This window comes from Amphiura filiformis, chromosome 4, assembly GCF_039555335.1.
Source record: "Amphiura filiformis chromosome 4, Afil_fr2py, whole genome shotgun sequence".
In the NCBI taxonomy this organism is placed as follows: Eukaryota; Metazoa; Echinodermata; class Ophiuroidea; order Amphilepidida; family Amphiuridae; genus Amphiura; species Amphiura filiformis.
Genome location: NC_092631.1, coordinates 79,348,139 through 79,362,084, shown reverse-complemented (window position 1 = coordinate 79,362,084; position 13,946 = coordinate 79,348,139). Strand labels below are relative to the sequence as shown.

The 13,946-nt window shown below is 36.8% G+C and overlaps 1 protein-coding gene and 1 long non-coding RNA gene across 2 annotated transcripts; one reads left to right on the top strand and one right to left on the bottom strand.

The window, feature by feature from the left end:
- Nucleotides 1-1,694: 1,694 nt before the first annotated feature.
- Nucleotides 1,695-3,880, bottom strand: LOC140150406 (uncharacterized). The gene is made up of 2 exons (XM_072172418.1): nt 3,743-3,880; nt 1,695-2,464 (listed from the first exon to the last, which is right to left on the bottom strand). Exons 1-2 carry the CDS (start codon nt 3,878-3,880, stop codon nt 2,225-2,227), a joined length of 378 nt encoding a protein of 125 aa, XP_072028519.1. The 3' UTR covers nt 1,695-2,224.
- Nucleotides 3,881-4,904: 1,024 nt separating this feature from the next.
- LOC140151479 (uncharacterized) lies at nt 4,905-12,483 on the top strand. The gene is made up of 3 exons (XR_011858943.1): nt 4,905-5,045; nt 10,344-10,531; nt 11,597-12,483. It is a non-coding gene; the product is annotated as an uncharacterized lncRNA (long non-coding RNA).
- Nucleotides 12,484-13,946: the final 1,463 nt, after the last annotated feature.

Sequence of the window (13,946 nt, the reverse complement as noted above, 5' to 3'; positions counted from 1 at the left end):
GTCACCAGGGTAAGCTTTACACACGAATAAGAATACAAAACTGCATTAATCATGACAATAACCATTATTTAGAAAGGTATACTGTATTATGCATTATGCACATAACATTATTAAAGGCACATGCAGTGATTTGCTGATCCGGAGGACTGTAACCATGGTAACCATCATTAAAATTTTGGCATATTTGTGACGTGGTATATCAAAAAGAGAGACTTTGGACAGGTTATCAATTTTGAGTGTTTTACATATCTTAAATAAAGAGATATTTTGCTCCACAACACTGTTTTCCCCAATGAAATCTGTCATTCCTAAGCGAAGATATTGAGTTCGTGAGGTATGGTATTATAAAATTGGAAATTGAGATCAGCCTTTAGAAATATTATTGACAATGTTGAGAGTAGGAATGACCTTGAAAAATGTCTGAAAAATTCAAGATGCCAGTTATATTCCCATAAGAAACTATCAGACAATATTCTAAACATTATTAACATCTCAAATTTGCAACAAAACCAACTTGTGAAAAATCACCCCGGGCAGATTTTTTGCTATTTCTCCATTTTACGATCCTGCCAAAAGTGTCTCCTTTCGCAAACCCACGTCACATTATTTTGTTAGTGTCAAAGATGTGCTAACATAATCTGCTAGTCACTAGGATCCACTACATGCTCATCTATCAGGGCACAGTTCTTTAACCCCAATACAGTTGTACATTCATTTAATGACCTTAGAAAATTTGGGTACAAAAACTCATACTCTCTAACTTGAGGTCAAATTTTGCACCATGATTGTTTAATTGAGGTTATTGAACTTGCCACTGGGATGAGGCCATTGTGGTTCATAGTGAGTGGTTAAGCCAAAAGCCGTGTATTGAAGACAAAATAAGACATTTACATGATGAATCTGCAGTTTCTCTATTAAGTAGGGAAATTAGCTACATGTATTTGAATGGGGATTCAACTTTTTCCTGTTTTTTTGCCAAATTTTTCATTTCAAGAAAATTTCACAGTATCCTTCACTTTTCGACAATTATACACACTTATACACCCCTCTACATACTGCACGTGCAATATCCATTGATGTGCTTTATTCTCTCTGTATTTTAAATGCTATAACGTATTTTTATTATTGTATATTCAAAATATCTTTTAATGTGTTCATGTATTTTATGATTGTAAAATGTTCAGCGCCTTGAGATTTTAATGTAATGCACTTTATAAGAATAAAATATTATTATTGTTATTATTATCACAGAATCTTGCGAATTTGGAATCACTCAACAAATCCGTGAAAAGCCCTGCTTTACAATAAATCTCACGCAATGTTCAGCACACTTTCTTGAACATCAAAATAATTTCATGTAAAAAACGTCTATTAAACCCATATTTTTGTAAGACTGGTGCGCCAAAGAAAAATATCTTTAATTCAAGACACAGAATATCTGTTACTATATCAAGAATGCAGTTGCGAAATGGGGGCACTTTGGAGCTGCGAACAGTCAAAATCACGGGTCTTACTCGGCTTTCTGGTTGAAAATTGTCTGAAAAAAACCCCTGGAAGTATGAGGATTGAGCAATTTAAGGGTCTTTTAGAGCTGAAATGATGGTAAAATTTTAGGGGTCTCTCGGAGCTGCGAAATCCATAAAGGGGAGCCTATCCGATGGAGCATACGCGTATGGTGATTTATGGTGAAATACATTAAGAAATTTTTGAAAATGCACGATTTGCATTCCGTACCCATTCAAATCTTCAAGGTGTAAAGTAATCCCATGATCTAGGCAATGAAAATTTATTTTTTGGAGTTGAACGACCACGACTACTCTGCCACGACTTACACCATAGATTTTAAATACGCTTACACAAAACAAATTGATATCCAAACACACAGAACTCTCAGTGGCAGTCTTATTCGAAATGAATGTGACAGTATTATGCCAGGGTTTTTGCTCTCACATACATATTTTTTACATAGTCTGAAATAAGTATACCGGTAGATATAAATAAACATCCTGGCCGTAGTTTATTTTGATATCTACAAACCATGAAACCAACATTTTGCCAAACATTTCTTTAATGTTTTTTTTTTCTTCCTTCCAATGTTTTACGTCTTGGCTCCTTCATTTCTTCATTTATTCCTTCTACATGTTCTTGTTGGTTTTCTTTGTGAATAGCCTATGTATTGTATTGTTCATACTTGAATGCATGGACACATGTTTGTTTTGCCTAGTTAAACACTTATTTTCCTGACGTTCTGGATATCACCATCCACCATAAATCGCAATATAGGGTTGTATATCTTTCTTGGTATCTTGTATTGGTTGTATAAAGCAGCAGTGTGAGCGATGATGTAAGCTTCCATCTTTTGGAATGTTCCTGGTTTGACGACTATCACGTGTGGAAGACCCTGAGCCTGCGATTCTCTGCAGGCACGATACTGCTCACATTGGTGCTGCAAACCAGTATCCAGCTGAAATAATGATTAAATTAAAGCATTATTAATATCTGCTTTACTACAATTCTCGGCTTAAGTACAAACCATCCATCAAGAACAAAGTGATGCGTAATTAGACATGTAATTTATAGCGTACGACATCTTAGAACTTAAGACATACAAGAGATTAACGTTATGTAAATTATATATTGACGGCTTAATATGTCCTGATTCCACGTCCCCCATAGCAAATACACAAATGTTTTTAAAACATTATAAAGGTGTTATAAACACGTTTTGCTTTTGCTCACATTTAAATGTCATGAAAACGTTCTTTAAAAATGTTTCATATGAAAAGATATACCGGTACAACAACATTTTTAAAACATTGTCAAAATGTTATTGTAAAATATATTTTTCACAAAGTTTGAAAAAAAAATTATATCAACTCTTAAATAACATCATATTAAAATGTTTTGCATCAAGTTTTCAAAAATGTTTTTGAACGTTATTAAAACGCTGTATAGCTTCAAATTGTATAACCTGACAATAGCATGTTTTCTGTTCGGGTTATCATGGTTATGCATGCCGCATTTGGAATGCCACATGTGAGTATTGCTTCGAACCATAGCAGCAGAGCTTCAAGCGGGAGGTTAATCAAATCTAATTCGTCAGTGTTACCTAACTGCTGTTTATGCCTATACATTACTAATCAGTGTAATTTAACACTGCAGATTTAGGTTTGAATTAATCAGCAGAATTAAATTCGCATAATAAAGGGTTCATAGCGAATTCATTTCATCATGTTAGTATTGAGATGTCGTGTGTTATTCTAAAATATTGTTCAAACTCTTCAGATTGGTAAATAATCTTCAAGTCGTTATCCGCGTAAGTATTTGATTTTCTTATATTGTTATTACTTTAGTTGAAATAAAATCTTATGAATCGTGTGCACTCTGTTTACAGAAACTATTGGTAACAATTTCGTCATTACTTGCGTAGACTATAATGACAAATTTTCCCTAGTTCATTCCTTCAATGTTCTTTTCATATCATACCTATAATAAATCTGGAATTTATATTCTGACAAGCCTCTAAGATTGGGAAATTCCAGTTAAAACATATACACCCCCTATGGAAGAAATTACCTAATTTCCAACTCAGGGAGTGCAGATTTCAAATGGAGTCACCTATTCAACTAACTCCATTTGAAATTCGCACTCCCTGTGTGAAAGATTAAGGTCATGTCTTACAGGGGGTGTATGGATTCAACTAGAATAGCCCACTCTAGACACGAGGGTAAACATTACTTACCTCTTGAACGCGTTTCTCACTCATCTCTGTTTCTGATCCAGACAACTCCAAGAATATAAGGTAGAATTTCTCCGATAAATCCCTTCCTGAAGTATAAATGACAAGCTCAATATTAAATCGTACGTAAAAAGGAAACATGATTTAATTCAAAAGTTAAGTGTTTAGTCTGGCATGACTTAGTCAAACACTCGCGATCGCCGAAACATTAAAATAGCTCAAAATTTTACCAGGCTTTTACTTTTACCAGGCTCTTAACTTTACGTTGCACATACACTGGTAAAAAACGGAGTAAAAAATCTGTTAGGTAAAACATTTTACCCAACATTGTGTAAATTTTACTCAGCATTGGATAAATTCGCCTTTAGTAATGGATAGAAAAACCTACCCCAACCTATTTAGCATGTTTAGGGTTGGTGAGTTTTTGGTAGGCAAGTCCAGTAAAATTGTACTCTCTTTCTGAGCTTTCGATGACCAGTTACATATGGTACCCAGGAGTTGGGAAAACTGGCATTTTTACCCAACTGATCTTTTCAGCCAGTCTTCTAACAGTGTATCGCAACTTCTGATCAATTTTTCTGGCTGTGACACAAACTCTATTCACACAGCATTTCAACGATTTGCAATATTCTTTGGAATTACGTTTTGATAGTATACTTTAAACATGTTAAAAGTATACTGTTCATATTAAAGGTATTATAGATTACGTTTAAGGGAAGTAGAATGGGCTAGGTCCAAGACCCCTCCAATAATTTTTCCAAAAAATTTTTTGCATTATTTTGTTTAAGTGGATCATAAACTATCAGGTCAGCCAGATAAAATTATAAATTTCCTTTTTGAAATACGAATTTGAGGGGAATTTCATCTCTTTCAATTAAAAACGAAATTTATGGCAGCATTGGCTTTCTATACATAGTCTCCTCTGCAACCAGTTTGGTTACGCTCCCTCTGCTTGTCGCTGATTCAGCTGTGCCAGGACCGCGACTGTGACTCTCGTGCTAGTCTCCTACACAACCAGTTAATTATGTGGTTGTTCATACCGCATACAGTCTGGCCCGCGCCTGAGACTAGCACGAGAGTCACATTTTCTGTCCTCACATCGGTATAGGCCGTCTGCACGTTAATTGTACGGAGGGTCGCTTCTCTATCTTTTTTTCTCGGGCTGTGCTGTGGCTGTACGTACTGATACCTGTAAAGCATCATCGGCTATTCTGTCTGTCTAAATTCTAGTGAAATTCATCCACCAATATTACTTTTCGATCACGGAGAAAGAAAGAGGCGTCTTTAGCAGCTATATCCTTTTGAAGTAAGTACTTCTACAAATATCAAAGTGTGACGTGTTTTCAGTTAAGCTTATCCCAGCCCGGCCCCAGGCAAACCAGACAGGGTCTAATTCTGCATAAAACCGGGCAACGTTATTTCTATAGATCTGCTGCGCATTCAAATTGCATTGTATTGCATCGTAATTTCATTTGTGTCTATGCTAATAAGCCCAATCGGCATTGGAAGTTTGCAATGCATTGTGGGACAGTTTTTGCAGTTTTAGGACACTTTGTCCTTTGACCTATCGGGAAAATTGCTGTAATTATTAATAATTTATTTATTATTGTCATAATGTTATCATTAAAAATATTTAAATAATTAATTCATTTAATTATAATGTTTTTTAAGTTTGTTTTTATTCTAGTAACAAGTTTTAAATTATATTTTGTACGCACAAAACCCGAATTTTCCAGAAAGGTCAAAGGGCAAAGTGTCCTAAAAAAACCGGAAGTTACAATAGCGATTTGGCTTATTATGTTTACGCAACATGAACTCACGTGTTTTCGAGCAAATTCGCCGATAATAGGTGATCAAAAGCGATCGGAATGTTACAAAAGTACAGATCGCATTCAGCTTACTTCATATGAGATGATCTTTGGAAAAATACGGCATAATTTGTCTTGGTGTTTGTGGAATGCCATGCAGTAAAATATTAATATGTTGCGGCAATTCATGATTGACAACTAACAATCGGCGTGTCCTTCGTATCCTCCACTGACAATTTCTTATCCACTCACTAATCCTTACAAAAGCTTTTTGTTGATTACGTAATGTGTGGAGGCAAATTGCAATAAGTACAATGAATATGAAATAATGAGTAGGGCGGGATCCGAGGCGGGTTTCTTCTTCATCTTACGTAACAGTATTGTTCTGCAAAAAAAACCGGAAGCTTGTCGTTTGGAGCTCTAGCTGAAATACAGCCAGATAATGTAAGATAGTAAATGTAAACCTGTATTTTAGCTAGAGTATCTCGAGCTAAGGCAAACCTTAGTTAACACATTTGCTAGTCAGCCAAATTCGCCGAAAATGTCAATGCAAATTTACATAGAAATTTAAAACAACTGGTCGAAGAAGGAAACCTACATAAATATGTTTTCTATACTTCACTTGACCCAAATATATGATTTTTTATGGTGATAAGACAATCGCACATGGAATTTTAGAGGGATTTTGATAGCAGTTCCATTAAAAAAAGCTGCTATAATTATAAATAAAGACTAAAGCCTCCAGCATACTTTCCTGCCGCTTGTCGCAGCGGCAAGCTGCAGGACGTTTCAACCAATGACAAGCCTTTATTGTGTCCGTTTGTCTGCACGTAATGCGCTCAGCTGCAAGCGGCAGGTAGTATGAAACCAGCATATTAAGACTTCCATGACTAAGATCTAGAAACACCCCCGAAATGCCGTTATGGGGAATTTTGCTAGCTGAATTTTTGATGAAAGTCAATCTTTGACAAGATGTAATTTTGCTACGGAAAGTGCTATGAAAAAAAAGGGTTTCAGTTTTGGCTTTGTTTACTCAAGGGCTTTAATTTGATATAAAATGATGCAGTTTGATGGCAAATTTGAATTCACCTAGCATACCTATAACTTATAGTACATGTATTTATAGCATCATAGCATGCTAATTATACATGTATGATGTAGTAGGTATGAAAGGTGAATTAAAATTTGCCATCAAACTGCATCATTTTATATATCAAATTAAAGCCATTGAGTAAAGAAAGCCTAAACTGAAACCTTTTGTCATAGCACTTTCCGTAGCAAAGTTACATATTGTCAAAGATTGACTTTCATCAAAAAGATTCCGCCGGGGATTCAGCTAACAAAACAGCATTTCTGTGGTGTTTCTAGATCTTAGTCTCATGATGATAGCAGCTTTTCTATGTGGAACTGCTATCAAAATCCCTCTAAAATTACATGTGTGAGTGTCTCATCACCATAAAAATCATTTGGGTCAAGTGAAGTATAGACAACATATTTATGTAGGTTTCCTTGACCTAGCTGTTCTTTTTACATTTCTAAGTAAATATCTATTGTGTTTGGGCCCTGGTCTAGGCGAATTTGGCTGACAAGCAAATGTGTTAACTAAGGTTTGCCTCTCATACCTACAGTACTTATAGGGAGCGATCATTATTTACGACAGGGGATGGTCATTTTGAGGATCGAGGTACCCAAAATTTTTTGGGATCTTGAGGGGAACACAAATTTTTTTTGTTGAACCAGGAGAGGGAAATGTTGTTAAAGACCCATTCAGTGATCCCAGCGTTTACAAAAATGAAAATGATTTATAAATTGCTTAAAAGTCAAGGATAAGCCATTCAAATTAGGGGGCTGGCATTTTCTTTGGAACGGGCTCCGCACACTTTCTCCGTGTCATAGTTCCAGCGACAAATAATTTTTCTTGAGTCTGTGTAGTTGGAAGGTGGGGGTCATAAAAAATTTTGACCCGCGATAGGGGGGGTCATAAAAAAAATTTGCCCGCGATAGGGGGGTCATAAAAAAATTGACTCTGGTCACCGACATATTTGGCCCCCCTTCCAAGAATGCCAGCCCCTTATCATGTGGTATTTTTGAAATGACAAATTTGGCAAAAAATGAAGAAAACGGCATTGCTGGAAGGCTGTGGAAGCCCCATTCAAATACATGTCGCTATAATTTAGAATTACAGATCTGTGTAAAATGTATATATTGTCTTAAAATACATGGCTTTCGGCTGAACCACTCGCAGGCTATGTTTACATTTTTATCTATGACAATTAACAAAGGTACCAAAATCTGAATTAAGATTTTTTACGATCGTCCGGATGAGCAAATCACTGAATGGAGAAATTGGAAAACAAGGGGAAACTCTGGTTTAATTCCCATTCATGTAAGCTGCCAGTTCGAGGCTATCCCTCAAGACATAGTGCATGGCCGAACCATGTACATGTAAGTAGCGTATTGGTTTGTACAGGGCTTTTCAGTTCAAGCTCGAAGTTCAAGTCAATTTTCACAGAAAATACCAATTTGCTTATATAAGAAATCCCCTGCAAGAAATCAAACGTTAATTGTTTGATCAATGGGTACCGTGATTTATCTAATAAATTATGGCATGTATTGTTTTGTGATTTCTCCTATTTATTAGAAAGCCTAAGGTCATCGTCCCCTTCGTGTCCGAGGGGTGAGATGGAACAGCTAAATATCGCCAATTAAGCAACCAATGGGAAGAATGGATCTAAGTGAGAAATATCCCACCGTCAGGCCTTTATCCCGGCCTTTATCATATGGGTGTCTATCGTGCTACAGTGGGAATTTATTGTGTACATTTTACAATAAGCCCAATCAGTATTGGAAGGTTGCAATGCATTGTGGGACAGTTTTTGCATTGTTATGACACTTTGTCCTTTGACCTATTGGGAAAAATTGGGGTTTGTGCGTACAAAAAATAATTAAAAATGTGTTAATTACTAGAATTAAAGGGCATTTCGTGATCCACAGCCTCATCCCCCCACTTTTCCCAAAAAACACCACTGGATACCTCTGGCTACATAATGTTTATGTACCAAATATTTCTTGCAGATTAATTCGTTTAGCAAAAATATCGCTAATTTGAATTTCGTTCTGGTGCACCAGAACGAAATTACAACGCATTGTCTATGGAGCAGTGTAATACACATAATCATGGATAACGCAAACGCAAAATCGGAATCAACTGAAATTTTGGAAATAAGCTTTTTCGTGGATATCTACTGAAAAATGTCATAAAAAGAGGATGCTAGGATCACGAAATCCTCCTTTAAAACAAACCCAAAGATTGGGTTATTGTATACATGAATTATTTGATTATTTTTAATGATAACATTATTACAATAATATAAATTAATTATTAATAATTACAGCAATTTCCCGATGCTCTTCCGCTACGTGTTTCATGACTGCTTATAGTCCAACTAGTGATTTAGTGAAGACTAGTAGAGTATCGGTATTCTATAAAAAAAAATGTCAGTATGATAATACAGTCTGTGCTGACGAAACTAAGTTCCGGGACTAAGTTGGACATGGATAACTATGTTGTACTCAATGGGGGGAATCACAAAACATGTCACAAAATAACTAGTACCTCTTGGTAAAACAATTCAAACAGTTTCATTTCTAATATCAGGGGAATAAATTCCTAATTACAAAAGGAATTTAAGCAAATTGGAGCTTTTTACATGGAGAAAATTGAACTGAAAGGTCCTGTACTGTACAAACCAATAGGGATTTCACAAGGTGTCCCTTTTGACAGACTGAGAAATGGGGTAGAGCACTGGATGGAACAACATCGACTGAGAGAATAACATTTTCATGAATTGATGGGGGGGGATGTAAAATTAGCATTGTTAGTAGTTTTCGGTCTTTTCCAACAGTGCTTGAGGAAAGGAGGGACCCTCCGAGGGATGAACCTTTACAGAATTAGAACCTTGGGGATGGAACAGCCAAATGAAATCCTGGGAAAAAATTACCATTGTGATAATAGCGATCCATTGCAAGTTACTCAAGGCAATCAAAATCTACTAGTTAGTAATTGATGAAGCATGACACAGTGTAAAGCAATGGATGTTCAGAAGTAAACACAGCTGATCACGACAGGCGATCACATAAAAAATGTTGTTAAAATTGCACTTCAACTATTTCAAACTAGGCAATTTGCTCTAAAATATACAATTCATCCAAATCAAATCACTATTAAATCAAAATCAACAAAGTTTGCACAAAATTACCACAAAAAGTGGAAAATGTTTGGAATATTGGAGTTAAAAGTGGAGGGAGGGGCAAGAAAAATATATTTTGGGAAAGTGCCCTATGTCCCCCCTAGTGCCACCACTGTTTAGAAGGTGGTTTTATTCACACATTTGATCAATTTAGGTGTACGGTTGTCATTCAAAAGTTTCTTTAGGTGTGGTTATTAGGGGAGGGGAACTAATTATGGTGAATACAGTGGGCTACTTGTGTGACCTTGGCAGCTAAATAAATTTGAGGAACATTTTAAACTTCCATTCAATCTTTTAGGGCCTGTCATTTTCTTTGGAAATGGGGGCCCCACATTTACAAAAAAAGTCGGCATCAATACAATTATGACCCCTCTATCTCGGCAACAAAATTTTATGACCCCCACTACCAATACACCTTACCCCCTAAAAAGGCTAAAATTTTTGACCCCGATATTTGAGTCCCCCTTCCAAGAAAATGACAGCCCACAATTTTGGCAGTAAGTGTTATAATTATACAGAATTGTTTTACTGTTTTACTACTTCCAGATGGCAGAGCTTACTCCAGGCATGGCAGTGGTCAATGTGTTTCCAAGTATACTGGATATGGAGAAGACATAAATAGTTTGCAAAACTATGTAGAATGGATGATTTTTACAGTGGGGCAGAACAGGTTTAGATGTGATCAAACAAGACCATGAATGGCACACACCACTGACACTAGAAAGCCATTGTAGGTAAGAACAGTTATTCCAGTATATATTTCTTTTTATGTTGCATGTCCAGTGGCAGAGCTACATGTATGGGGTTGTGGTGCCCAGGGCAAGGATACAAACTTTTCACAGCTTGTACCTCAATAGATACACTACAAAAAGAAACATTAATAACAGGTACCGTATTTCATTTGGTTTATGTAATTTGAGAAAGTTTATATTTTCATCAACACCTTTTTTAATCTATCATCATTTCAAAACCTGGCGCCCAGGGCATGTGTCACCCCTGCCCCCTAGCTATGCCACTGCATGTCTCTGATTGCCATGGTTGCATGCTTATCAAAACTGAGATAAATTTTGGCCCTTACTGGGATATATGGCTTTTTTCTCTTGTGTGCAAAATATTACATCCCAAGTTCACGATGAGTGCAAGCATGGTGTACATACGGACAGGGGTAAAACGTGGAATTATATAGGTAAATACCATAATTAACACTTGGTAATTTTGTGGATTGCAGTTAATACAAATAACTAGAAGCAAAATCAGTTTTCCGGAACCAGGAAAGGTGGGGCTGGGGTGGCACCCCCCCAATTAAAGCGCCACAGTATCTTAACTCCATTTGTGGTGAAAATGAGATTTTGATAATGATATGAAAATTAAGCTGTCAGTGCCTACTTTTAATGGACACAAAATCATATGTACATCATGGTTTGTATTTACACAGTACACTCAAACTAGTTATTTCATACCTGCCAACTGTCCCTATTTAATAGGGACTGTCCCTATTTTTACAGAAACAAATAGCATAAAAGAGAGCAATTTTACCATGTGTCCCTATTTTTGCAAAAATATGACTGCAGTAAGGTATAGAAAATTCAGGAATGTCCCTATTTTCAGATTTTTTTTCTCACATTTGTCCCTATTTGTGAGGTCTTAGGGTTGGCAGGTATGCTATTTTGAGTTAAGATGTTGTGTTGCTGAGCCCTTGATTTCTTGTTGACAATTTACACATTGATTTGGAAATAGTGTTTTAGGAATTTCACAGAGGTATAATGTCAATAATAATTGTATTTTTGTTCTGTCCACAGCACGCACACTTCACACTTGCTTCAAAACTGGATGTGGATACTGTTACAAAAGCCGGCATCTTAAAAATAAGGAATACATTTACAGGGGTTGCTATCCCACAAAACTTGGAGCTACTTTCCTCAAGCCACACCAAGCTTCACCACTTTCTTCTTCTTCTTCTTCTTGGATACCGCTTTACAATGACTAAGTTTGGATTTGTCAAATGAGCTACTAGGAGCAGCTTGAACTATTAAAAGCATTCATATGATCAAGGTTAAACTTGGCTTTTGCTTTCATCAGGCATCATTGTGAACTGATGGTGGTGACAAATTGAACGCATGAATAGTGAGACAATGGAAAACCTTTTTGATGCATGTTTTATAAAGTGAAAGTTGACTTTACATTTGTGAGCAAAAGGTGAAAGTAAGCTGAGGTGAAGCTTGACCTCCAATAATGACAATATAAGTGGTTGAGGTGAACAAGGTTGAATGCTTCAGGTTGGCTTAAACATGCTGAATGACCTTTACATTAAAGGCAACTGTTTTGTGAATTTATGGGCTGTCATTTTCTTCAGAAAGGTTCATGAATATACTTGGGGTCATAAAAATTGTATACCAAAGAATAGTGAGGGTGAAATTTTTTTTATACCAAAAATAGGGAGATACCAAAAATAGGAAGGTTATAAAATTACTACAGTTTCTGTGAAAGAAGAACAGCACTTGTTTACATTTTGAGAGTGTGCACGGTGTAAACACAGAAATAGGGTTCTGATTAGCTGATTCAATCATCTGACAATCATAACAACAACAGATGCGGTAATCTGATTGGCCAATTACGCATCAAAACGTTGGTTGGCACAAACAAAGCTCTGCATTATGTCCCTCATTAACGGGTGCTCGCATCAATCTGAGCAAGCTGCCATACTTCTCTGAAACCGTGTGTAAGGGCATGTGACTATTAAACATTTTGGGTGCCGGACTGCCCTACATGCATATTTACACTCTCCACCACACATTTTGCACCATCTTTAGTTACAACGACAAATGTTTCCGATACTGTGGTCACCTTTCCATCAAGCACACATTTCCTAATTTTTTTTGGAAAATTTGTTTCTGGTATGCGTGCAGAAGGGTGGTCATAAAAATATTCTGCCTAAAATTGGGGAGGGGGGTGCCACAAAATGTTCAGCCCACGATGGAGGGGGTTCATAAAATTGACTCTGGTCACCAACATAATCATGACCCCTCCCTGCCCGAAGAAAATAACAGCCCCTTAGCAGCCACATATATCTGGCTACACACCTGGTCAACTTAACAACCAAAAGTTAATGGTAAACTTATTTTGTTATACCTTGTATATATCCCTTTGTAGGCATTCTGTATTATCATTAGTAGTTATATCAATGCTATTGTTGATAGTCAAGTAATTGCCATATTAATGAGTGTATTTTTGTATTGCACAGAGCATAGTCAGCACAGTGCATGTTCCTCTGTGCGTGTAGCATGCTGACAAGGGCATTCTGTGTGTATTGCATGGTTTGAATTAACCATTTTATTTTAGGAGCTTCAACAAACATGTATTTATAATAAAAGTCAGAAATTAATCAACTATTTGGCATGTGACGATCATTAAACTCACCACAGCCTTTGATAAGGTTTAAAAACAGACCAAAGTGAGGTTGATTCATCTGGTGCCCGGAGAAATGGAATTACAGACACTTCACCCAAGCAAAAGAAGTTTCTAGTTACTAATGCACAAATCCCGTACACTCCCCGCAGTCCGAGGACATAGTGGGGAGTGTAATGGGATGTAATGCCTCGAAACAGGCCGGGATCTACACTGGGAGTGTACCGGGACGTAATAGAAGAGTACTCACAACTGTGCGGGTTGTATGCGGGGAAACACTCGTGGGGACTTGAACATGGTGCCCGGGGCTAGGGGCGGGACTTGGCCAGGGATGTACCCCAGGATGTACACAGAAATAGTGCCCGCCCTCTTGGGACAAAGCCGGGACTGTAACATGTTTGTAACAGTTTCCAAAATTACATCCCCGGGTAGGTCCCCGCTATCCCCGGCCCCCGGGACTACAATTGATTTGTGCATAAAACCTAACTTTGAAGATGAACTTATGTGTGAAAGTGAAACACTAAACTATATGATGACAAATCATAAACTGTTTCTGAGTTTGATTGACAGTAAGTTTAATTCCAACTTTGCTGTTTTGTAATGTTGGCATATTTTATCAATGATGATCAGTAAAGCTATCTACTATAAAAATGAGTATATCCCTTGTTTGTTCCTATGCAGTATGAAACAATATAGCAATGCTCACAGGTGTATGGGTATGTATCACATTCACAGCCTTTGGTC